Source organism: Castor canadensis, chromosome 3, assembly GCF_047511655.1.
Source record: "Castor canadensis chromosome 3, mCasCan1.hap1v2, whole genome shotgun sequence".
Lineage (NCBI taxonomy): Eukaryota > Metazoa > Chordata > Mammalia > Rodentia > Castoridae > Castor > Castor canadensis.
Window position 1 is genome coordinate 18350323 of NC_133388.1, and position 27015 is coordinate 18377337.

The 27015-nt window shown below is 41.3% G+C and overlaps 1 protein-coding gene across 4 annotated transcripts in view; it reads left to right on the top strand.

Annotated features, from left to right (window-relative positions):
- The window catches only part of Nrde2 (NRDE-2, necessary for RNA interference, domain containing), a 46099-nt gene that overhangs the window by 14028 nt on the left and 5056 nt on the right, over positions 1-27015 (top strand). For 3 of the 4 annotated variants that reach the window (XM_020183706.2, XM_074067332.1, XM_020183707.2), the window contains exons 4-12: positions 1020-1169; positions 9197-9647; positions 10756-11161; positions 13151-13284; positions 15543-15663; positions 20003-20178; positions 22141-22527; positions 23291-24219; positions 25264-25402. In XM_020183706.2, coding sequence (XP_020039295.1) covers positions 1020-1169; positions 9197-9647; positions 10756-11161; positions 13151-13284; positions 15543-15663; positions 20003-20178; positions 22141-22527; positions 23291-24219; positions 25264-25402 — 2893 coding nt within the window. Of the gene's footprint in view, positions 1-1019; positions 1170-9196; positions 9648-10755; positions 11162-13150; positions 13285-15542; positions 15664-20002; positions 20179-22140; positions 22528-23290; positions 24220-25263; positions 25405-27015 lie in introns of those variants that run through there. The other variant, XM_074067333.1, reaches the window with a different exon arrangement.

Below are 27015 nucleotides of genomic sequence, written 5' to 3' on the forward strand. Positions count from 1 at the left end.
TTTGTAGACAAAAACCTCCACAGTGCAGACAAATGTCTTACATCCCAGCCCAAAAATCACTGTGTTTTTAACTTGAAGCTCATCATTCAACAAGTATTTATTAATTACTTTGTGTCCTTGAAATGCCATTGTCTTGTATTTACTGCCAAGAATGATTGAGAAGCCTCCAGAATCTTTATTTGTATTTGTGCAGAGCTAAGGAGCAAAGATGAAACAACAGCTAATGGCTGCTGTTTCTTGTGTCAGCAGTATTATGAACTGATTTTCTTTAGAAGAAGGTTTTTAGATGGCAGAAAACTTTCCCTCCCTCTTCTTTAACTCTCAGGGAAGTGGTGCCATTCATTTGTATCTGATCTGAAAGCCTGGCATCCCACAAATTGGTCTTATTGGGGCACTCTTGATTCTGCCTTTTCTGTAGGAAGTTCAGCTGTATAGACAAAACACTGTGTACAGAGCCCAGTCTAAAAATGAACCCGAGGCCACGCCTGAGCAACACTGAACATTGCCAGTCAGAATAGTGGCTGTTTTATTTTTTAATATTGAGTTGGAATAAAGGATTTGAGCACTTTTAAGTAAGTTAGGTAAAGTAAGGCAACCCACTTTAGTGTCAGTGATTATCACCAGTGATATGTGATCATTAGCTCTTCCTAGTGCTCTAAAGTGCCTCAGAGCAGGACATTTTTTAGGAAAAAGCCTTGTTTATAAATACATTAAAAATTTCAGTTGTAGTCATTTAAATGAAATATTTAAAAAGAACACCTATTTTCTTCAAGTTAATTTCTGATATGACTTCCTTGGTAAAGTATCATTTAGGATGACAGGTTTTGCTTTATTTTGTAAACTCTTTCCAGAACAGGAGTCATCTTCTTATCTCTATGGTGTGTGTGCAGTTCGATGTATTTTGATGCGTTTGTTGATGCCTGTGGGGTCTGAAAAGTGTCACTTCCATATTTCTGGACATGCCAGATATGTTACTAGAAGATTTCTGAAGTACCTGACCCTTTTCCTTTGTCCCACAGTCAAGGAAATACTGCTGGTGCTGGTGCTGGACAGCATACTATTTGGCTGGATGACATCCAGACTCTAACGGGAGAAATCTTCAGGACAGATAAGAAACCAGACCCTGCCAACTGGGAGTACAAGTCCCTCTACCGTGGGGACATAGCAAGGTATCCATTGTGTTTGCCTCAGTTTTTTGTGTTGGAAGTGACCTCCCTCTCCTCTGAACACTCTCAGCACTGTCTGCCTGCCTTTCTCTCCCTCTCATAGATTCTGTTGGGTTTTATCCAGTGTTGTTAAGGTGCACATCTTATCTTGTAATCGAAATGCAAGTTTAAGCCTTGAGGTCAGATCAGAATAATTTTTCTTATCCCTGGTGTTGTAGGTGTACAATAAATATTTGTTGAGTGAGTGAATCTAAGACTACTTCATGATAATTAATTATGATAGAGTATCCGGAAACTATGTGGTCTAATCTGTATGCCATTTAAAAAGTGGCAAGAGCCTTTTTACTTATCCATTCCCCATATGTGCCATTTAGAATTGACATTTAATGTAATGATTTTTTTCAGGTTATTTCTAGCATATACCATCAGATGATCCATAAAAATAGGTATTGGTATTTGCTTCAGTAATGAGTTTGAACTTTTCCCCTATAGTCTGTCAATCAAAAGTATTTGAGGCTATGCTCAGTGACTCACACTTATAATCCCACCTACTTGGGAAATGAGATCTGGAGGATTGTGGTTTAAGGCCAGCTTGGGGTGGGAGTGGAAGGGATGTTATTGAGACCCCATCTCAACCAATAAGCTAGGCAGTGGTGATACATGCCTGTGATCCCAGTTACTGGGAGGCTGAGGTAGCAGGATTGCTGTCTGGGCCTGCCCTAGGCAAAAATTCGAGACCCTATCTGAAAAGTAACCTAAAAAAATAAGAAAAAGACTAAAGGTGTAGCTCAAGTGGTAGAACATTTACCTAACACATCTAGAACCCTGAGATCAAACATCAGTACCATAAAAAAAAAAAAATTTTTTTTTTTTTTTTTTTGAGTAAGCCAGGTGAGGTGACTCATGCTGTAATTCCAGGTAATTGGGAGGCTGAGGCAAAGGATCTCATTTGAGGCCAGACTGGTCGGCTTGGTGAGACCCTATCTCAAAACAATAACTACAACCAAAAAAAAAAAAATTGAGTTCTTTCTAAAACCCCTTGGATGCCTAGTATTTTGTAGGAAACTTGGGAGCATAGACAATGGTAATACACTATCTATTCCCAAACAGTTTAAGGTATTGAAAACCAAAGCTATAGAATCATGGAGTACAAGTCAGGAGGACGTCTTGGGGGTCGTTATCCTTTATAAACAATTTCCAATGCCTAGTACTCCAGATTTTACTCATACTTCACTCTCCTGACATTGTGCCCCACCAGATGAACAATCACAACTGAAGTTTCCTTTATGATGATTTCATCTTGTTTGTATTTCAGTGTTCATTAGTTGACCAATGTATTGTCAACTAAAACCTCCTGGCTGAGAGTAACTATCATTTCAAATATATTCACATACTCTCGGATTATTTTAATGCCCTCTGAAGTCTGGTTGGGTTTTCTATGCCATCCCAGGTGGTACCACAGATAGGGTACCACCTCCTCAAGCTGCTCCTTGAGGAGGAGGAGGAGGAGGAGGAGGAGAAGGACCTCAGGTCAAGTAACTGCTCCAGATCAGCAAACAGGGAGCAGAGCAGGTTGGAATTTGAACCACAAATACAGGTGGGACAGGTTGTGGGGTAGGACCTTTTCTGGGTGACCAAGGACCCAGGTTCTCATTCTGACCACCATTTACCAGCAGCATAGTCCCAGGGAGGTCACTCAGCTGTCTCAGCCTCCTTTTCCTCATTTGTAAGTTGGGAATTATAATTCCTGCCCTCTCTTGCACTCAGATATCAGAGATGTCTGATAGAGAATTGGAACGGGGTGTGCAGTTATAAAGATTTATTATTTATTAGTAGATGAAAAAGGAGAAAACATTAAGAAAGAGTGGTTCTCAAGGTTCTGCTAATGAATGGCACAGGCCTTAGAAAGAGGGTAATTAAACACAACTTTATTAATCTAAGCTGCAAAGATGGCACTGTTAAAAGTCATAGGGCACTGTCAGTTTCCTAGTAACTCAGTAGAGTTGAGTGAGGCAGTCTTGCCTGGACTAATAACTGTACAATTGTTCATGTCCAGGTCTAGAAAGGTGTCCACCTATGGCACTTTGAGCTGGTCTGAGGACCCTGGGAATATTGTGTCAGGTACAGGGTTTTCACACTTGGAGGGGCACTGACAAATTGGGAGCACTGACAGGACAGTGGGCATTTGCTTAGGAGTTGAGTAGTTCCATCCTGTGAGCACTGCATGAGGGGCATCTCTGGCCTGTGGCAGGGATGTAATCATTGTCCTTTAAACTTTGTTGGACTGTCCATTGGAAAGTGGACAGACTTGGGGAGGCAGAACCAGGACTGAGGGGAAGGTCCAGGGAGTCAGACTTGTCTTGGTAGAAAAGCACGTCCTCTACAAGTATGGGTATCCCTGCAGTGACATGCTGTTCATTGGCGTATTGTTGTAAGCAGGAATTAAGTTCTAAAGTTACTGCATGAGATGAAAGTGACAGTTATTACCTGTAGAAACGCCTTAGTATTGTTGTGGGGCGATGTTGAGAGTGCTTGCCTCCACAGGCCAAAGAATTGGCTCATGAGGCAGCCGATTGACTTGTGAGACAATTTGGCACACAAAGTAGGATTTATTAGAGAGAAAGGAAAAGCTGCCCCTAGAGATGGACAGGGAGCCCAGAAAATCGGTAGCTCCTGTTGTTTACATAGAGGGGTTTTTATTTGGCCCTTTTTCTTAGGGAGGAGAGTCAGGAGTCGGGTGGAGTGGTCTCTTAACATATCTCTACAGGAGCATATGCACAGTCCTGTGAAATCCTCCTGCTTATCAACCTTATGGCATTTTGAGGCATCCCCAGGGGCCATGACTTGTGAGGCCGCATGTCCTTTTACAGGACACAGTGCTCTCATGGGGGACAGGGCACTGGCTCATTTTGTCTTCTGAGCCCCCAGACCCAACAGTACTAGTATACCGTCTGTCAGTAAAGGTCAGCTCAGTCCATTTTTTTCCTTCATTTTTGAACAGGTTGTTACTTTATTTGGCTACATACCAGATAAAATAGTTGCCCTATGCTTAGGAGCCAAGTTTCGTAAAATAATAAAAATAATTTAAGCTTATTTAGCCCTTCTTTTGTGGCAAACACTCTCCCAAGGGCTTTATATCTATTATTTTGTTTTATTTTTTTACCATGTCAGTAACTATGACATAGGACCCATTTATTCCCATTTTACCCATGAGGAAACTGAGGCCCAGACAGTACTGTGGTTTGAAAGTAGTTTGTCCCCCTAAACTCATGCATTAGTTTAATCCTCAAAGTCTTATAAGGGTGAAATCCTAATCAGTGTTTAGAGATGGGGCCTTTGGGACGTGCTTAGCTTAGATACCCCACCATTGAATCCTTGTGGCTTTATAAGGACAAGGCAAGACGTTACATAGACACAGTAATGTAGTAAAGGGGGCCCTTGCCAGAGTTGTGCCATGCAGTTTGGACTTACAGCCACGAAAATTCTGAGCAAAAATAAACCTTTTTTCTTCTTTACAAAGTAATCTGCCTCATATACTTTGTTATAATAATGAAAAGCTGGCTGATACAGACAAGTTTTAATAACTTGATCAAGTTTGCCCAGCTAGTCAGCTGTGGAGTTGGAATTTGAACTTAGGCAGTCAGGCACTGTGAGGGGTGTGTGAGAAGCCACAGACAGGCAAATTATGTTGCCTAGTTTACTCACTCCAGGATCCAGGCCCACTGAGTGGATTCAGGGTACAATTAAGTGCTCCATTTAAACATGTTTATTCTTCTTCTTCCTCTCAGACTCCATCTTTTTTTTTTTTTCTTTTTTTGTGGCCAAGTGCCTGTAGGTGCATTCATTTAAATTAAACGTCCATATGATGTAATTTGTTAACCTCTGAAGTGTGTATGGGGTCTCCTGCCTCTAGAATTACGTAAGTGAAGGCAGCTGATTATTTGATAATGATTTTTTAGGAAAAGTATGTTCATTTGGGGGAATACTGTGTTAAATTACATCCTAGGTCTTGTCCGGGCATTAAGATTCTGCAATAAATGATAAATTAGATACAACTTACATGTTCAACAGTAGGAAAACAGTTAAATAAATAATATCACATCCATGCACTGGAACAGTTTGAAGTCAATAAAAGGTATATTCTCTAAGACTAATTGTATGGAAAAATGCTTAAAAGTAGGAGGGAAGCTTGAAACTACATGATACCAACTGCTCTTAAAAAGGATATGTGTCTATACTTCTAACTACACAGGAATACATGTCTGAAAGTGGATAATATAAGCCAGTAAGATTCTTTGTTCCTCCCTTAGCATTTTCATCTAATTTACAGTAGAAAATGCCTGCTAATTTTTAAAATACATTTTTGTTAGCATATATTAGTTATGCAAAGGGGTTTCATTGTGGTATTTCCATACATACATATGATGGACCCTGATCATTCACCCCCTTGGTCACTCCCCCTCATCCAACCTTCTTCCTTCTTAAAACAATTTCAACTGGTTTCATTGTTCTATTTTCATACATGTTCCATATATGTTCATTTTCATACTTTATAAGTTCTTTGACCATTTTCACCTCCCTTTCACTATTTCTTTTCGCCCTTCTCACTGTTACTGGTTCCCACTCGTAATAAGAGCTTGTTTTATATTACTATCATTCATTTTTAAGGACTAGGTTCTGCATACGAGAGAAAATGTGATATTTGAACTTTCTAAGTCTGGCTTGTTTTGCTTAACATGATGATCTGTAGTCCATCTGTTTTCCTGCAAATGACACATTTCCTGCAAATTTCATTCTTTCTGGCTGAGTAACACTTCACTGTGTACATATGCATTTTCTTTATGCATTCCATTCATTGGTTGGTGGATACCTAGGCTGATTCTATAACTTGGCTGTTGTGAATAGTGTTGCTATAACATGGGCCTGCAGGTATCTCTGTTGTATATTGAATTACATTCCTTTCAGATATATGCCCAGGAGTGGTATAGCAGGCGCAAATGGTAGTTATGTTTTTAGTTTCTTAAAGAACCTCCATACTGATTCTCTATTATTTTAAACTCAGAAAACTCAATAAACATTTAATAGATTATATGTATACTTAGCGTACTATACATTTTAAACTAATGAAGAATCACAACTATTAAAATAGTTGTAATTATCCAGGTATGGTGTTGCATGCCTGTAATCCAGCACATGGGAGGTTGAGGCAGAAGGATCAGGAGTTCAAGTATAGTGTAGCCTGGGCTACATAGTATGACCCTGTCTCAAAAAAAATTAGTTATTAAGTAGACAGAATTAGCTTTTTACTTATAATTTGTTCCTTACAGAACGAGAGGCTTATTCAGGGCTACTTTAGCACTGTTTTGTTAATGTTTGGTTTTGGTGCTGAAGATTACTTCATGTATGCTCTGTATCACTGAGTATGCCTCAGCTCTATCATGGTTGTTTTAATGGAGTAGAGAAAGCTTATCCTAAGGTAGTCTAGGAAGAATTGAGAGGGAGGATAGAGAAAGGGTTTGTCTTAGTCTGTTTTCTGTTGTTACAACAAAATACCTGAGACCAGGTAATTTAGAAAGGATAGAGTTTATTTGGCTCAAGGGTGAAGGCTGGGAAGTCCAAGAGCATGGCACTGGCATCTGGTTGGCCTCTGGTGAGGGCATTTTTTGCTGCATTATAACATGGCAGAGGTCATCACATGGTGAGACAGAGAAGATGTGAAAGTCAAGTCTCTCTTCCTTTTTCTCTTGTTATAAAGCCACCACTCCTATCATGGTTACCCCATTCTAATGACCTTATCTAATCCCAGTCATCTCCCAAAGGCCTCCATATGCTACCAATGTATAAATTTGTGGATTAAGTTTAAACACAAGTTTCCAAGAAGATACATGTATTAGTCAGTTTTATTATCTCTGTGAGCAAAATACATGACAAAACCAGCTTAAAGGGAAAGATTTATTTTGGCTTATGGTTTTAGAGGTGTCATGGCAGGGAGGTATAGTGCAGCTCACATCACATGGCCCAGGAAGGAGGGAGGAAGAGAGGGAAAGGGAGCGGGAGAGAATATGCCTATGCCCTTGGCTTGTGGCATGGTGCCATCCACATTCAGGGTAAATCTTCTACCCTTAGCTAATCCTTTCTGAGAATGCCCTCAGAGACACACCCAGGGATGTGCTCTACTAATCTCTGAGGCACTTCTCAATCCAATCAAGTTGGTAATCAAGATTAATCATTAATATTTAAATCATGGCAGGGTTTGAGCGTGGATTTGTACGTATATGTGAGAAAATACTTCCTCAAAGTGGTATATGCTGTACTTCAGCAGTGATGGAGGGACAAGGCAGCAGAGAGGGCACCTGTTGACAGTGGAGAAGTGTGGGAAGTGGAGGGAAAGCCAGGTGGGCGGGCCCAGGGTCTAGTGCAGGCAGAGGTTTTTGGGAGCTGACCAAAGATGGAGGCACCTCTGCTTTGCTCTTTTCTCCCCACACAGCATTTTATTATACAAATTTTCAAATATACAGCGAAAGTTGAAAGAATTACATACTCATATACACGCCTCCTACATTCTCCCACTAGTATTCTACTGTATTTGCTTTATCCTTTATCTGTCCATCAACCCATCTTATTTTTTGGATGCATTTCAAAAGTGAACAACAGATAATACCCTCCCCCCTAAATATCTCTGCATGCATATTAAACAGCATTCAAAAAATATAGAAAGATACTGGGGCCCCCAATGTTTCCTCCAGCTCCTTTCTAGTCACCCCAGAGGTAATCACTGTTCTAATGTTTTTCCACCACCAATTAGTTGTGCCTGATTAGAATTTCATGTAAATGGAGTCACATATTCTTTGTGTCTGACTTCTTTTGCCCATTGCAGTATTTTTGAGGATCCTCCATGTGGCATTTATCATTTGTACCCTATAGTGTTGCACTGTATGGCTTTACCACCGTCTGTTTATCATTCCCTCTATTGATGGACACTTGGATGCTTGCCTGTGTTTGAATATTCTGATTAAAATTGCTGAGGACATTTATTCACAAGTTTTTGGGTGGACATGTGGTTTTCTTTCTCTTGGGTAAATACTAGGAACAGAATTGCTAGTTTTACTTTTTTAAGAAACTGCCAAACCTTTTCCCCAAAGTGATTGTACCATTTACATTTTCACCAGCAGCCTATGAGAATCCTGGTTACTCACCAATATTTGGTCTTGTCAGTCTTGTAAATTTTAGCTAAGGGGCAAGTGGTGTATTCCATTGTGGTTTTAATTAGCATTTCAATTGTCAAATGCTTGAGTACTTTTCATGTGCTGATTGCAATTCATGTCTTCTTATATGAAATTTTGGTTCAGATCTCTTGCCCAGTTTTTAATTGGATTGTTTGCTAACATACACACAAAAAAGTACAGTTTTCTTAGCTTTTCTCTATGCAGTACTTGGTAGTTATGTGTCAGTAACTCTGGAAAGTGTTTTAGACCCAGCCTCTTCTCTTCTAGAGTAGAAAATAACCAAATGTAATTTCATTTAACATACTTTGTTTCAGGATTAAAAAAAGAATCTTAGATCTATATGTTACTTTCTTAAGTCTGGACACAGGACAATGTTGAGAAAACAGGACTATCTAGGAGACAAATGACCTAGGTTCCGGTTCTCAATGTGCTCATTTAGGAACAGTGTAAAAGAGGGGATGATAATTTCTTACTTGTCACTTATGACTGTGAAGATTAAGTGACATGATGTTTGTGACAGTACTTTTAACTGTGAAGCTCCAGGAAAAATATAAGGTACTAAGAACTAGAAGATAGGCATGGAGATGTTAGCAGGGAGTTGAGGTGTCATAGGAGGAAATCAGGCCAGGCAGAAAAAAGCTGCTTGCTAATCCTTTTGTGTCTCTAAGTAGAAACAGTGTGAAAGAAAGGTGAAGTTGGATATATGCAACTTGGGTAAGAAGAGTTTCGGTTTAATGATCCTTCAGCCAGCTGGAGGTAGCACCACAGTCTCTTCAGTTACTTTTCTTTCTTTTTCTAAACCAGATACAAAAGGAAAGGCAACTCCTGCCTAGGCATTAACCCTAAGAAACAGTGTATATCTTGGGAAGGGATTTCTACAGCAAAGAAGCATTCCCACAAGCCCCTCGAACGCTATTTTACAAAGAAGAGTGTGGGATTACTAAACATGGACGGAGCTGCTGTGAGCTGTAAAAGTGAACCTCCCTCCTCGGAGCCAGTCTCGTTCATTCCAGTGAAAGACTCAGATGACGTGGCTGCTCCTGTTACAAGCTGGTTGAATCCTTTGGGGATTTATGATCAGTCAACCACGCAGTGGTTACAAGGACAGGGTCCTACAGAGCAAGAAGCAAAGCAGCCAGACTCACAGACAGACAGACAGAATGCTATTCTCAAGGCCAAGGTGGAGGAGTTCAACAGGAGAGTTCGGGAGAATCCTCAAGATATTCAGCTATGGATGGCGTTTGTAGCATTTCAGGTAAGTATCCCTGTCCTGATTCTCTTACTTTGGCATGACATTCCTGATTTGGGGCAGACACATTTATTCTGCCGCTTTTTTTTTGGAGGGGCTGGAGCTTGCACCCAGGGGCTACCACTGAGCTATAGTCCCAGCCTAATTTTGAGACAGGGTCTGTCACTAAGTTACCCAGGCTTGAACTCACAATCCTCTTGCCTCCTCCTCTCAAGTAGCTGGGATTATAGGCGTGTACTACTAAACCTGGCTCTGCAGCACTTTTTAAGATGCTATAAGGAAGCCTAGTACTGGGCATATAAAAATTATTAGAATATGACCCTTGCTCTGAGTTTGCTCAAAGTCCAATGAGAGAGGCTGACACATGAGAAATAAATGCAGTCTGGTAGTAATAAATGTTATAATGTGTTATTTGGAGTTTTTTGTTGTTGTTGTTTGTTTGGCGGCACTGCTGGAGTTTGCTAGAAGGGCCCTTTTACTGCTTGAGCCACTCCACCAGCCCTGATTTTTTTTTTAAAGTCCTTACACATGCTGGGCAAGCACCATGCTTCTGAACTGCACCCAACAGAATCAGAACAGAATCTTGAGAAAAGAGTAATGGTCATCAGGCTGGGAGAAGCATCCTGAAGTACCTACCACATAGGCAAAGCTCACAGAGTTGTGAGAGACAGGGCTACCTAGTTAGAGCTCTGTGGTCCCTTAAAATACATGGCTTTGTCTTCATCCTTCATCCTTCATTATATAACCTACTCATACACTATGTTTTATTTTGCCCCATATTTGTCTGTTTTATTGGAAAGGTTGACTCTTCTGTTTTCAAGGCATTATTATGTGCTTGCTATTGATGCATAAACCTAACTTAAGAGTATATAAGTCAATCAGGTGAAATAAAGACCCGCTATCCTAGGTGGCACAACCTCTCTAAGAAACGAGTTTTTATTAAAAGGAGTTGTAATAAATAAATGGTTATCAACTAAGTCTCTATAACATTCGTTTTGAGAGGTGGAAAACCTATTGGAGGTTGTAAAGCTATCTAAGTACTGTTGAAACTCTGAGGACCCCCGGAACCTCCCTCCCCCCATGTGCATTAGTAAGTTGTTGTTTTGTTGTTGAGGACGAGGTCATGAAGAGTCCTGGCCTGTATGCCATCGAGGAGGGAGAACAGGAGAAGCCCAAGAAGTCCCTAAAGCTACTCCTGGAGAAGAAGCTGGCTGTTCTGGAGCGGGCCATTGAGAGCAACCAGAGCAGCGTGGACCTGAAGCTTGCCAGACTGAAGCTCTGTGCAGAATTCTGGGAGCCCTCCACACTGGTCAAAGAGTGGCAGAAACTGATCTTCTTACACCCCAATAATACGGCCCTGTGGCAAAAATACCTTGTATTTTGCCAGAGCCAGTTTAGCACCTTTTCTATATCAAAAATTCTTAGTCTTTATGGCAAGTGCTTGAGTACTTTGTCTGCTGTTAAGGATGGCAGCATCTTATCTCACCCTGCATTGCCTGGCACGGAAGAAGCCATGTTTGGTAAGGAGATAACCAGATGCTGTTGCGTGGGAGGAATTTTACTTTGGTTTGGCTTTAGTTGAAAATGAGGATTTATTTTTGGTTTATTTTAGAATAGTTGAAATTGTCAGAGCTGATTTTGTTTTTAAAAAACGTGTTATAATGCTGGTTGATTATAACAGATTTCTCTGAGCTCTCAGGGTTGGTGGGTGAGGGTGTTAAAGCCAGTAGAGTTAGGAAAATACCACTGGATAAGAAGTTCTAACTTTTCTGCTTATTAACCAAGTAAACATTGTCAAATCTTTTAACTGCTTTGGCTATCAGTGTTCTTGCCTGTTGAGATGTCCAGTGTAGGTCTCCAGCAGTAATATAACATGAGATGCCCTACTGACTACATAAGTATAGGTTTTTGGTATTATTATGCTGTTAATGTTTTTGGTGTGTCCCAAAAGAGCCTAGCATAAAAATTTTGACAGTAGCAAGATATGGGAGGCAGTATATTATGCTAGAACTGGAGAATGTCACTTTTTGTGTGTGTGTGTGCTACTGGGGTTTGAACTCAGGGCCTCCTAGGCTGGTGCTCTACCTCTTGAACCACTCCTCCAGCTTTTTTTTTGTGTATGCGTATATTAAATATCTTCAAGATAGGGTCTTGTGAACTATTTTGCCTGGGCTGACTTTGAACCATGGTCCTTCTGATCTTTGCTTCCTGAGAAGCTAGGATTATAGGCATGAGTGAGTCTCTGACATCCACTCTTGAGAATGTCACTCTTTAGTTTGAATCATGGATTTGTTATTCATTGGCTGTGGTGTGACCCAGGGCAGATTCTTTAACCTGTTTGAGCACATTTCTTCATCAGGAACAATCGTATAATACCTGCTTGATAGCACAGTTGTGCACATTAAATGAGATAATGTATGGTGAGTTCAGCTCAGTGTGTGGTACATAGCAGATGTTTAGATGATTGACACTCCTGTTATCATTACTTAACATCTAGAGATATAAATACAGTGCTCTAGAAAGTGTAAGCATTTACCACACTGACATAAATAATGTCATATTTGGAGCTGAGGGTGTAGATCAGGGGTAGTGTGGTTGGCATGCATAAGACGGTAGGTTCAATGTCAACACTCAGAGTAAACAAACAAATCAGTGGGATATTTTTGAAGGCTTTTAAAAATGTTTATTTTATATACAAATATCACCTTCTGCCTTTGGTTGGATGTCCTGGAAAATGCATTCAAGGAAGATTGCTTAGTCCAACTCAATTGAAGCCAATGATTTTTGCCTTCTGACTGAAACACTGCTGGCAGGTAGTGAGCCTATTTCTGGATTAGCATGTGTTGGTTTGAGCAGCCACTGCAAAGAGTGAGAATCCTGGCCAAATTTTCACAGGTGACTCCAGTACAGCTGCTGGTGATCCCAAATTGCATGAGGTTTTTTGGTTGTTGTTTTTTTTTTTTTAAAGAGTCTCATATTTGATAATATTTGAGATATGCTTACATAGTTAAATGTTTTTTAGTAAATAGAATTATACTATAAGATGAACAGAAGTTTTCAAACATGTAATTATGATTTGTTCACAGCAGACACTGAACATATGAAAATTGCTAGTGAATAATGCCATCTAGTGATCAGTCGAGTACAGGTCTTTGCTTTCTGATAAAAATGTACACCATCCTTTTCCTACAATTTTTCTTGTTAGTGAGCTTTTGAGTATTTGACAGCCAAAATTCAGGTCAACCTCTTATTTTTATATACTGTATAGAATTTTTATGGTTAATATTTATATTCGGTAGTGGTTTAATACAAAAATTAGAAAAACTAGATTGGATTACAGTATTATTGTTAGTCCTTTTAAACTGGGACTTGTATATATTACAGCACTGAAAGGGAACAATAATCTTAGTAAGAGGTGTTCTCAGTGTTTAATAGCATGTTTTGAGAAGTTACGTTCTTTCCCTTTGTGGTACCAACAGGGATTCTCCCCTCTGCTTTCTGGTTCACAGCACTCCTCCTTCAGCAGTGCCACTTTCTGCGGCAGGCTGGCCACTCAGAGAAGGCCATCGCTTTGTTCCAGGCCATGGTTGACTTCACCTTCTTCAAACCTGACAGTGTGAAAGATCTGCCTACTAAAGTACAGGTACCAAGCTCTGCTGGCATGATCCATCTCTCTCTTTTTTTCAGAAGTATTTCACTGATCAAGGACAATCCCATAATGAAAGGAGTGAAACATAGATAAGAGAAGATTCCTCTCTTCTTCACAAATAGGAAGACTCTTTGATGTCCTTTTCTTTTTTACCTATGGCCCTTGTTTGAATGCAGGTTATCTTCACAAGTCAGGGGAACAGCTATCATGCCATTTGAAACCATAGGTCACTTTGTGCATCCTAGTCTGGGTCTTGTGTTGCTGTCACCATTAACCTTTCCACTGGCTACAGTCTTTGCCCAAGTTGCAAATGAAATTACATATGGCATTTTGTCAATACCAGTCCTCATTGAAGAGGGGTTCATCTTTTAGGTGACAAATGAATATTTGCCAGTGTTTGTTATACAAAACAATAAAAACATCTTATCATAGAGCTATGCATATAAGAAAACCTATCTCTTCCTTTTTTTCACTAAAGAAAACTTGGTTTTCTTCTGTACAAAAAGGGTCTGGTAGAAGATGGAGAGAATATCTGAATTTATGGTGACCCTTCAAAAGTCTTATTTAAGAGGCTAAGGCTCCATCATATGGAATTTTTATGAATTACCAATAGAGACCATTTTTATCATGAGGCTGCTTCTAAACAAAGTTGGATTAAAGAATCAGCCAGATAGAGCAATTTTAAGATATGCTTTGATATTTTAAGAATATACTGTGGTTCAGAAGTAATCCTTAACCAACTCTCAGGCACTGTGGATCAGAATCTGAATCTCTCTTCTTCCCATCCCTCTGCTGAGGCTCACTGTTTGTGATGACAGCTGTCACTGATGGATAGAGGGGACTGCCTATGACTGTGATGTGTCACAGTATGGAGAGACGCTGATGCACAGTCTTGAGAGCTTAAATACCAAAAGCACATGTGTTTCTGAAACATTCACGTGATAACTTTTGAAATAAAGCTTCTTATTTAACAGCATTCCATATTGGGTCTATAACAGAGAGACATTGTTACCATAAACACAGTAGCATAACATGAAACAGGCAGAGTCTGTTACCACTGGTCTGTGTTTCTGTGGGATAAACAAACTGGTTATAACCATCTATCACACTGTTTGAAAAATCCTTCTTTTTCTTGAGCGTACTTCCCCCATGACTCTTATAAGAGCAATCCTAAAAAGAAGGAATGTAGTCTTCCCAGTCCCCTTCTGAGGGTGATTGAGACACGCTTGGAGTCCAAGGCCTGTGTCTGCACACTTGCCTTGCTTTGAGTCTCCCAGGAATCACATTCCCGCAGGCATCCATGGTACTGTGCAGGCTCAGAGTGCATAATTCTGTGACTCTCTAGCTACAGTGTACCCATTGGAAACAGGCTTGGCCTCTTCAAAAGGTTTCTTCCAAAAGCTTTCACGAAAAGGAGGTCGTTGGCTCACTTTTAAAGTCCTCCTGCTAGTTGATAAGAGGATCACAGTCCTGCTCAGTGCTGCATTCTTATTCTGTCCTGTGGGAAATTATTCATTGCGGGTGCACTGGTTTCTACACACTGCAGTCCTAATGTCCACATGGATGGAGGAGGGGCTCACGGGGTCAGACTTCAAAATGCAGACATGTTTTTGCTTGATGCCTCCCTTCTGCACATATGTGCATTTATTGAGTTCCTACTATGTGTTGAACACGTGCCAGATGTTAGGAATAAAGTTACCTAAGATGTGGTTGTCCCACATCTCAAGAGGTTAATTTATCCCTTTGAAACTTTGAATTCCCATCCCCTCAAAAGGTATTGAAAGCAACATGACTTTATGTATTGGTTAAGGAATCCAGTGGCACTAGAGCATCTGGCTGTGCCGCTGTCCCTGGTTAGATGGCCCTGGCAGGATGAGAACTGGGAAACCGTTCTTGTATCTAGCTGTAGGCCCTTGTCACCAGATCTTGCCAGTCTTTTTGTAACCTAATTTCTGAAGTGTCATTCCTTCACCTTTGCCATATTTGGTTTGTTAGATGTCACCAGGTCTAGCCCACACTTCAGAGTGTGCACTGAGGCAAGGGTGAGTGATGGGGGCTGTCTTGGAAGCGGTCTACCACACAGGTTAATTCTGTTTTCTGCTTTGGTTATGTGTATTATGTATTATCTTCAAGTGGGTGGCAACATTTTAGGAGTCTTATGTTCCCCTAACGCCCACCAGTACTTACTTTTTCCAATGACACAGCAGTTTTGAAAATGTTATGCCTAACTTCTGTTTTTTTCAACTTGACAGGTGGAATTCTTTGAACCCTTCTGGGACAGTGGAGAACCCCGGGCTGGGGAGAAGGGAGCCCGAGGCTGGCGGGCGTGGATGCACCAGCAGACACGTGGTGGCTGGGTGGTTGTCAATCCAGGTAAGGCATCTCCCAGTGAAGATGGTATGCCTTTGACTTCTGGTATTTGTTTTTCCATCTTCATGATTACTTATCTGTATAAGCTGCTTATCAGTAGTTTAAGAACATTGTACAAGGGCTGGTGGAGTAGCTCAAATAATAGCATGCCTACCTAGCAAGTGTGAGGCCCTGAGTTTTGAACCCCAGTACTACCAAAAAAAAAAAAAAAAAAAAAAAAACCTTGCACAAACATCAAAATGTCAAAAATACATTAAGTTTTTATCATAGTGGAATAGACTGTTTCTTCTCCTGAGAGGCCTCAAAGCCGTCAACATCCTATGCGTCCAGTAACACTGTGAGAATTCAAGTTTCCAGAGGGAGGAATCTTTCTTTTTCTTCTATGAAGTTTTCCTGAAGAAGCAAACTTGTTGCTAATCTCCCCTTCTTTTTTAGTATGTATTTAAGACAATCTTTTTTTCTTTTGCCAGTGTACAGACCAATAAAGCCTTTAAAACTCCTTGCCTTTTTAGGAGCAGTACAGAATGACTTTTAACCGGTATTTGTATAGCTGTCATTCTACATGACCCCAAATTGCCTTACAGATTGCTGCTCCAACAAAGTTTTCTAATTTCCTTTAGAAATATAGTGTGTAAACCCAAACGTGTGCGTTCAGATCATCTCGTCACAATTTAAAAAGTAAAAACAAACAGGTGAAATTATTTTAGTAATGTTACCTAGTATTTAAAAACATAATCATTCTATCGTATAATCAGCCTTTAAAAGTTATTAACATTTTGCATCCTTTTTTCACACTAACTAAAATATAGTGTGTCTTATACTTGTAGCACATCTCAATTCAAACTAGCTACTTTTCAATGCTTGATAGCCACATATTTATGGCTATGTCTTGGCCAGCATGGTTCTTAAACATCCAGGAACTTCTTTGCTCCCTGAAAGGTGGTTCCAGCATAGAGGGAGATCTGCCAGGCAAACTCTTATTGAAAGTACCAGGGAGAATATGGTAGATGAGGACTCAAGGATGTTCGTTCCTTGCTGAGGCTCAACCTGCCTCTTCTTTCTGTCCTTAGTTTCTTCTCCTACAGCTGGGAATTTTGGATTAGGTACTGTCTGCATGGCAGTTCAGAGCTCCAGGCCAGGTGACAAGATGTTTAGAGGTTAACTTTGCTCTGGGCATCAGGTGATGCTCATGCTTCACTTGGGGGCTGTAGGAGGTGTGGCTGTTTAAATTTCCCTTGAGTATTTTTTTCCAAAAAGAGCTGGAATGGCTTTTTAGGTTAACCAGTAGCTTTCTATATGCAGGGAGTCAGCCTGCCTGGTTGAAACAGGAAAGTGTTGCACTGTTGGCCACTGGGAAGGAAATCTTAATATTAACTCTTCTTTCTCTGGGTCAGTATGGGTCTGTGCTTTAGGTTGGCTTTTGGTTTATTGATTTGTTAAGGAGGGAGAATATTATAATACACAGTGTCCATGTTACAGAGTTTGCCAAATTCTGTGTTTCTTTGGTGATAAAGTAGCATTGTCATAGCAGTATCTGGAGAATAAAGTAACATTACTTTCCTGATGAGTGTTCAGGTGTCTAATGATCACTCATAATCAAATGAAAAGTTAATTTTATCAGAATGGTGGCGCAAGTGTTGAATCCTTGGTTTTTAGTATCAAGTTAGTGATGTATATTCCCTGAGAGTTTTCCTAATTTTTCCATTATCAAGAATCTTCTACTGAATTTAATACCTTTTTTCCTAATGACTCTAATGGGAATCCTCCAAAAAAACAGCAGGACAAAGGAAAGGTTAACAGTTTTCTAGTTTCTAGGAAGCTAGATAACTGCTTTTTGTTTTTAAGTTCTCTTATCCATTTAGCAAGTAGTTAGGATTTTATATATTTTCAGGCATTTCTTTTGCATATATCACAGTTTATTTTTACTTCTTGTTCAAACTCCTGTATTTTTTTGAATTTCTGTTGCATTTTGTTTGGCGTACTGGGGTTTGAACTCAGGGCCTTGCACTTGTTAGGTAATTGCTCTACCACTTGACCACAACCCTACTCCCTTTGGAAATCTAATGTAATAAATTCAGGCACCTGAATCTGATGTATAGCTCATAAGGATAATTTCTACAGATCATGTTTTAGACTGTTCAGGCTCAAAGGATTACTTTAGAAGATTATGATAAATTTTAGTTTTTTACTTTAAAAAACTGAGAAGAGTGTCGGGGTGGAATATTGGGGCCACATTATCCATTTAAATTATTGAGGTTTTTTTGTATGTCATTTAGTTTTAAATTTTGAAGTACTTGTAGGTTCACAAGAATCTGAAAAAGTATAAAAAAGATTTTCCAGGTCTCCCCCAATGATAGTGATGTGGTACAACATGCAGTTTATTCAGATTTCACTAGTCTGCTTTCATGCATTCACGCTGTGTGTGTGCATGCATGTGTGTGTACTACTAGGCAGTTTGTCATGTGTAGCTTTGTGCAGTCACATCCACAGTTACAACACAGAACTGTTTCAGTGGTAGTTAGTACATTTACACTATTGCACGGCCATTTCCTCCATCCACCTGCAGAACTCTTTTGTCTTCCCTAGCCGAAAATGTATTAGTTAACATCAGCTCTCCATTGCCCTGCTCCCTTGGCAACTGCCATTCTCTTCTTTGTCTCTGTGAATGTATTACTTTAGGAACCTCCCATAACAGGAATCATAACATTTTGTCGTTTCGTGGCTGGCTCCTCCCCCTTACCATAGTGTTCCAGGTGTCATCTGTGTTGTAGCTTGGTCAGAATTTCTTTTCCTTTGAGGGTAGAGCAATACTGTGCTGTGTGCACACCACATTTGGCTTATCCGTCCTTCTGTCAGTGGGTGGTTGGGTTGCTTCACTGTTGGCAGTTGTTAGTGATGCTGCTGTGAACATAGGTGCACAATAACTTGGAGTTCCTGCTTTCGGAGTTTTTGGGGTATATATATTCAGAAGTGGACTTGCTCAATCATATGGTAGTTGTGTTTAATCTTTTGAACTGCATACTGTTTTTATGTCAGCTCTACCACTTTATACTCCCACCATCAGTGCACAAGCCTTCCAGTTTCTCTGCATCCTCAGCAACACTTGTTTTCTGTGTAACTTTTTGAGATTGACTTCTTTCCACTTAGCACAGGTCCCCTGAGATACAGGCAAATTGTTGTTTGTATCAATAGTTTGTTCATTTTTTTTTTGCTGAGCAGTGTTCTGTGGTATAGGTGGATTATAGTTTAATTCTGTGCACTGTAGTGGGACATTTGGCTGCGATAAATAAAGCCGCCATGAGCGTTAATGTATAGGTTTTAATTAATGCATTGGTTTTCATTTTTCTGGGATCAATGCCCAAGAGGGCAATTGTGGTAGGTATGTGTCAGTTTTATAAGAAAACTGCCCAACTGTTGACCTGTGTGGCTGTACCATTTTATATACCCTGTTCCTTTTTTAATATTGAACTTTGAAGGCAACTGAGACTTTTTTTTCCTCTTCCATTCTACATGTTCAGAGTTAGGAGACAGAGTGAGATAAATACTGGATATCCTGAATTGACCTTTTTCAATGAAGTCGTAATGATAAGTAATAATTAATTATAAAGCCACTGACTGAAAATTCTGATGGCTTAAGGAAATCTTAACCAGTGCAGTCATTAAATACCAGTTAGCATTCTAAAGTTGTGTTGTCAGAACAGTAACCTCTACCTACCCGAAGCTCTTTAAAATTAAGAATTCAGATCCTAGCCAGGTGCCAGTGGCTTATGCCTGTAATACTAGCTACTTAGAGGACACAGCGATCAGGTGGATCACAGTTCAAAGCCAGCTCAGGCAAATAGTTCAAGAGATCCTATCTCAAAAATATCCAACACAAAACAGGGCTGGTGGAGTGGCTCAGGTGGTAGAACATCTCTGCCTACTAAGTGTGAGGTCCTGAGTTGAAGCCCCAGTACTGCCACATACACACACACACACAAAGGATTTAGTTCCTTTGTTAATAAGCTACATTTCAGGAGCCTAGTAAGTCACATGTAGATAGTAGCTACCATAACAGCATAGATAAAGAGTCCTTTTATCATCTCAGGGAAGCCTCTTGGACAGTGCTGTTCTAGAATATGTCATTGAATTTTTGCTGTGATAGCATTAACAGTCATCTGGTTCTACCCCCTTAGCTGTCTGTTTTCCCTGGGATGCTCACTGCTTACACTGATCCATCTCACTGCTCTGATCCATCTCAGCATCCCAAATGCCCACATGTGCTTGGCACAGCTGGCCAATTAGGTGGTAATAGTAGTTTTATTTACTGCTTGTGTGAACTAGAAGTTTCATTCCTGCCTAGATGAGGATGACGACGAGCCAGAAGAGGACGACCAGGAGATAAAAGACAAGACACTGCCCCGATGGCAGATCTGGCTTGCTGCTGAGCATTCACGAGACCAGAGGCACTGGCGTCCCTGGCGTCCTGACAAGACCAAGAAACAAAGTGAGGAAGATTGTGAGGACCCCGAGAGACAGGCACGTACCCTCCCACGCCCCACAGGATGATGCTGACCATCAGTCTTTGTCTTCCTCTCATTCCCATTGTGGGTGATTTTCTGAAAGGAGCTTGCTGGGTGCCCCTAGAGCTGGTCTAGGAGATGTTGGTCCACTCCTGTCCAGATCTGGGAAAACTTCCCTCTTGGCCAGCATCAAGATGGAATTTTGTGACTGCTGTTGATGGGTGAGTATATGAGCACTTGACCCAATAGTTTCTGCCTTGCAGGAGGGTAAGCTCTTGTGATCATCCTTCTGGAGATTGCCTTCTAGGTCATTCAGTTATTTTTTCATGTGAAACCCTGTGGCCTCAGGTTCTAAACAGGTCTTGGAATTTTTGTGTCCATTCTCTTACCCCACTCTTGGGTCCATGGAGGTGTAGCAGTTACAATTGACCCTGTAAGTCAAAAGTGGCAGAGGTGGAGGCCACATTGGGGCAGTCAGCACTCACCTTATCTTGATGAAGGAGGAACTGGTGTTGACTGAATGTCTGTTGAGCACCAGGTTCTTCACCTTTGTGGTCTCATTCACTGTCATTATGAGCTTTGGTATATGCTGCTCCATGTTCAGCAACCAGCAGCTCTGGAGTTTTAAATTAAAATGAAGGATGAAGTGCTATTTTGATTCCTGGAATTGGCCCAGTTTCATAAGATACCAACTCTGTTTCTTGCTGTATGACATGTGACAGGTACAGATCAAGAGGTTTTCTCTGTAATGAGGCTCTGTGACCCTCCCTGCAAGTAAGGTGTCTTGAAGGTGGAGGTTTTGCTGCTCTTGTTCACCGCTTGTCACCTGTGTCTGGAACAGTGCTCGCCCTGTGGGGAGTGCTCAGGTCATGAGTGCTCTTGAATGTTGGAGGGATATTTGATGCCAGAGCGTGAAGGCTCCAGAGTACTGGCTACATTTGAGGGGTGACAAATGGGGTGACTGGAATTAGGACACAGAGAAGTGGGGAGAGAGAAGGAGGAAGAAGCCACTTCCAGGGAAACTTCAACCCACTGGCCTGTTGTGGGAGGTGTCTGCTTGGGAGGCTCCTTCGCTACTGAAGCTGAATGTTCAGAGGAGGGCAGATTTTCTTTTGATGTTTTAAGATTTTATATAGTTCTACCTTTTAGAAGTTGGTCCTCAAGGTTCAGAATTCAGCTTCTCCTGGAAGCTGATTTTGTAGTGGACTGCTCATGTGAGCAATGTCTTGTCATTTAGATTTTTCTCTAAAGCTGGAAAGAGAAAAACTCTCTGATTAATTGATGGTTTGATTTGTTGGGTCCCAGGAAGTCCAGGTTCATTGTGCTTATGTTCTTATTTCCTCTGCTAAGAGCCACAGAGACCATTCAGACAAGGAGCACCTCGAGACAAAGGGTAGTATCTTTGTCTGTTAATTTAAAAATAGTTACATGAAGTCAGCATGAACATTTACAGTTAATATTAGGCTCCTTTAATTGCTCTTCACACAGTTGTTGTCCTGTTGTTTCCTTCGTACCTTGTGCTTGTGTATCTTCAAGCAGTTTTCATTTCCTGGAGCAAATGTGTACAAAGAAATCACAAATAGTAAATCTTCCATCCTAAAATCAAAAGGTTTCCCAACTATAGTTTGTCACAGTAACCATAAAGCAATTGTCAGTGCTTCGTGAAGTGAGCATGGCTAGCTTTTCTGTCACTAAGCAGGATGCTTTGAAGCTGTTGACCCCTCCTCCACTCCTGGTGCTTCCCTGGTTGGGGCGAGTGCTAATGGTATCCCAGGGATACTAGTTCTCTGGCTGTCCAGGTTGTCCTGGGAAGCCTCTAGCACCTCTGTATTTTGCAGGAAACATCTCCTGTCTAATAATTTATTTTAATTTGAGTAATGTTGACTCATTAGCACATCCACATAAAGAGAATTGTGCAAGGTTGTTAGAGCTATAGTTTGCTCATGAAACAGGTTACTGTGTTTTGCCTTTGTTGCAGGTGTTATTTGATGATATCGGGCAATCGCTGATCAGACTTTCCAGCCAAGATCTCCAGTTCCAGCTGATTGAGGCCTTTCTGCAGTTCTTGGGTGTGCCTTCTGGCTTTGTTCCTCCAGCTTCGTGCCTCTACCTGGCCATGGATGAGAGCAGCATCTTTGATAACGGACTTCCTGATGAAAAGCCCTTGACTTACTTTAGCCTTTCATTCTCGGGCATCAGCAGTGTTGGCCACATGGACCAGTTAGGCTGTCCTCGCTGGACCCAGGGTCATAACCGAGAGGGCGAGGAGTTCATTCGAAATGTCTTCTACCTTGTGATGCCTTTGTTCTCAGGGAAGCAAAAGTCTCACCTCTGCTTCTCCTGGCTACGGTATGAGATTGAAAAGGTAACTCCAGTCATCTCCTCTCTGTTAGGGGCCTTTTCATTTCACATCAGTGTTATAAATGGGATTTCAAGACCCAGAGTGCTCCTGGGTTCTCTTCCTTTGGTGGCTCCTGAAGGCACCATGGGAACTGAAGGAAGAGGAGGAAGCAGGAGCCAGTCTGGTGCTCAGTGGCCAGAGCTGTCTGTTGTGTGGAGTCTTGTCTCACCAGATGCCTGTGATGATACAGGCACTCAGTTTTAAGAACCAATGAAAGCTTAAGTGGGGTTAGACGATTTAGGGCTTATTAGAATAGAGAAAATAAGCTACTTATTTATCCTGCACTTTATAGCCATCAGCCAGTTTTCTGTGTCTAGCCACTGCCTGCTCTCTGCTGGCCACTGTTAGTATCAGCTCACCTACAGCCTACGCACACCAAGTTGGCTTTTTTTTTTTGTTGTTTGGGTATAAATGGAATTTATTAAAAGTAAGGGACAAGAAATACAAAGGGAAGCATGCAGAAGCTAGAAGCTGAGAGAAACCAAGTTGTTTTAAAAAAGTGTCTTTGATAAAATGTGGTGGCCACATCTCTTCAGAGAAAAAAATTTGTTAGAGATTTCAAGTGAAAACCTGGATGTGTTAATGTTGCACCTGTGACCTTGGTAAAATGCTGATAAAGGACGAATAGAAATGCCTTGGTTGTCAGTGCTTTCTGAAGTTGACAACATAAGGGGATTATTTGGAAATTACAGAGCACCTAGAGCCATTCTTTTCTTTTTGCTTGTAGGTCATTTGGTGTCTACATACTAAAAACAAGAAGAGATTAAAGTTCCAGGGGAAGAACTGTAAAAAATTAGCCAAGAATCTCCTGAAGGAGCCAGAAAACCGCAACAACTTTTGCCTCTGGAAGCAGTATGCACATCTGGAGTGGTTGCTTGGCAACATAGAGGATGCCAGAAAAGTTTTTGATACAGCACTCAGCATGGCAGGCAGCAGTGAGCTGAAGGATCGCGAACTCTGTGAGCTCAGTCTGTTGTATGCTGAGCTAGAGGTGGAACTGTTGCCAAACTCAAGAGAGACCGCCCCGGCCCGAGCTGTGCATATCCTAACCCGACTGACGGAGAGCAGTCCCTATGGGCCCTATACTGGGCAGGTTTTGGCCATTCATGTTTTAAAAGCTCGAAAGGCATATGAGCATGCTCTGCAGGAATGTCTAGGTGAGAGCCCTGTCTCCACCCCACGTCCTGATGAGTCCTTGGATTGCTTGAGTAGCTTGGTCAAATGCTTTATGTTCTTCCAGTATTTGACTGTCGGGATTGATGCTGTTGTGCGGATATATGAGCAGGTATTTGCCAAACTGAAGGGCTCTGTTTTGCCAAAAGGCCCTGGCCTGGAGGACAGTGCGTGCTCTCAGAGTTTGACCAGTGTTCTCGAAGCCGTCACCCTGATGCACACAAGTGTGCTGAGGTTCCACATGAAAGTCAGTGTTTACCCTCTGACTCCGCTTCGAGAGGTGCTCTCAGAGGCTTTAAGGATGTATCCGGGCAACCAGGTTCTTTGGAGGTCCTACGTACAGGTTCAAAATAAGTCCCACAGTGCCTGCAAGACCAGAAGATTCTTTGATTCAATCACCAGGTCTGCTGAACCCTTAGAGCCTTGGTTGTTTGCTATTGAAGCTGAGAAAATGAGGAAAAGTCTGGTGGAAACTGTTCAGAGGTAATTACAGGCCGTCATGGTCATGGGTTTCACAAAGCTTGGTGGATGTTGCTGTGTTCCCACCCCCTTGCCAAGTCTCAGGAATTCAGAAGTGGACAGGCACAGGACCTGGAACCCTGGCTGTGTGTGCTCCGGGTGTTGTAAGATGAACAAGAGGCTTAGAAGGTAGAAACACTCCTCATTAGAGGCTCTATTGTCTGTCTTCCCAAGAGCCTGAATGTTGCTTCTGGTGTGCATCTGGTAGGCTGTCAGGGTGTCCGAGAAGCTGAAATGAGAGCACTATGGTTAAGAGCACAGGCTCTGGAGGTCAGCTCTCTAATTCCAGGGCTGACTCTGCCACTTACTGCTAGGTGACCTTGTGCATCTCAGGCACTTCACCTCTAACAGGTTCCTCCTCTGTCAAATGGGAGTAATTAAAGATTCTACGTCCTAGGAATCTACTCCTAGGGGCCAGTGAGGTAAGTGCTTTGCATAAAGACAGGTAATTGCTAACTTCTCATAGTATTGTCACTGAGAATACTGGCATGATTTTTGTGGCGGGGTTGACACAGTGTGTTGCACATGAAGGTTAAATGATAGTCTTGGGAACATACTCGTTTAGGCACCAGTGTTCTTTATGGAACCTTTCTTCACTCCAACTTTATTAACTAGGCAAAGTTGCCTTTGAATAGTATTTCATTTTGCTTATTTCTTATTTCTTCAATTGAGAATTTTTTTATTTACTTCAATGGAGTCTTACTTTGTCTACTTTCCAGAGAGTAGAATCTGCATTCCGATTCAGGGCAGGTTTCTTTAGAAAACAGAGAAGCAAAGAGTTCATGTGTGACTCCTAGACAGGCTCCATGTGGTGTAGAAAGCACTGCATCCTGGCTGTTGTCTTACTCTGGCCTTGGAGAAACCACATCATTCCTGAGTGAGGCACAGTACTCCAGTGACTCTTTCTGATGTAGTTGGGTCCCGCCCTTTGTCATCACTAACCATCCCTTCCTGCTATGATGGAGGGAAAGAACTTGTCTCAGAGTTACATGAGCCCTTGCCTTGCAGGGTAGGTGGTAGAGAGATCCATGTCACCATCCCTGAGACGGGCCTCACACATCGAATCAGAGCCCTCTTTGAAAATGCAATTCGGAGCGACAATGGCAGCCAGTGCCCCTTACTATGGAGGATGTATTTGAAGTTTTTGGTAAGAAAACACTTTGGTTTTCTGTTTTCATTTTGACAAAGTTCTGCTTTTTCCTTCAAAAGTGAGAAAGTGCTGCCACCTGGCTGGGAAAGGTGGGAGGGCCTCATTTTCATTCTCACACGTTATTGGCATTTGTTAAGCATTAGGAAACCTGATGGAATAATGTCAGGTTTCTCAGGACTTGGGAATGGGGTACAGGTTGCATATTTACTCAAGATTCTTGATAATCTGAGTGAAATTAAGGAGTAAAATTACTGGACTTTTTGGTGCAGTAGAACTTAATGCTGCTTTGTCTGAGTTGACTTTATTCAGTAGATAACTTGGAAAATGGTCTAAGAGTTTTCATTTGAAATTCACTTGAATTTTGTTTGAAATTCTCTGTGATTAGATTCATAAAAATTTGTCAATTAGATTCCATTTTACTATTTTTATTTTATTTGGTTTATTTTTTTAATTTAAATTCTTATTTTATTTGTTTTGAGTACCTGGTGGTACTGGAGATTGAACTCAAGAACTTAGGCTTCCTAGGCAAGTGCTCTACTACTTGAGCCATGTCCCCACTCCCTTTGCTTTTAGTTTGTTTTTCAGGAAAGGGGTTGGATTAACTTTGCCTGGGCTGACCTCAGACCACGATCCTCCTATCTCTTTCTCCCAAGTAGCTTGGATTATAGATGTGAGTCATTTTACCTAGACCTAGAATGTGTGTTTTAAAGTAGACATTTCCAAAGCAGCTTTGCGTTCCATTAAAAGCACCATGCTGATTGACTGTGATGCGACACCGTTTAATTTTGTGAATGGAGTTGTGCAGAGTGAAAGATGGTTCTTTGACTTCATGGACTGAGTTAAAGGTCTGATGTTGGGATAGACTTCATTTACTATCATACATGTTCTTCTAAGCTGCATGTGTTTTAGCAACATAGTTTTCTAGGCCTCTTGCTTATTGTCTCAGTTCAAGGCTACTTAGGCATATCCAGATGACCTCCAGTGAATATTGTACCTTTTAGAAGGTATCAGGAGTGACCTCCTTTATTTACAAATCATTTGTGTGTGTGTATATATACAATTCCTATAGGATAAATTCTCAAAACTTAATTACAGTATTTGAGTATTTCCATTTGCTATGTGACAAAGCTGAAGTGTAAAGAGAGAGATACAGAGAGTGAGTGAGAGATTAGGAGAAGTTTGGGCCTCTCTCTAACGCTTGTCTTAGATTCCAGAAGTCTCCTGGGTATGCCTCCCTAATAACCTTTGAAAGGGGCAGGTGCTGAAGGCCCGAAAGACCCAGAGGACACCTTACGTCAGAACAGCCATTCATTGGCTTGTCCAGGAAAAGTGGGCACATTCATGGGGGCAGAAGTTGGCATCAAAAGTGAATTGTTACAAAAATGTGCATTTTCCCCACACTTATTCTTTAGGTCCAGATGCTCAGGTTTTATGCTTGACTCCCTTGTGTGAAACAGAAGCATTAAGGGGTCTTGTGGTGGGATGGTGTTCGTGGTGTGCTCAGGGCTTGTAAGCAGGGCACTCATGGTACATAGTCAGGAGCACTGGGCTTTCCTCAGAGTTCCTTCTGATTTTCCAGCAGTAATACTCTGTCGGTCTTTATAAGCAAA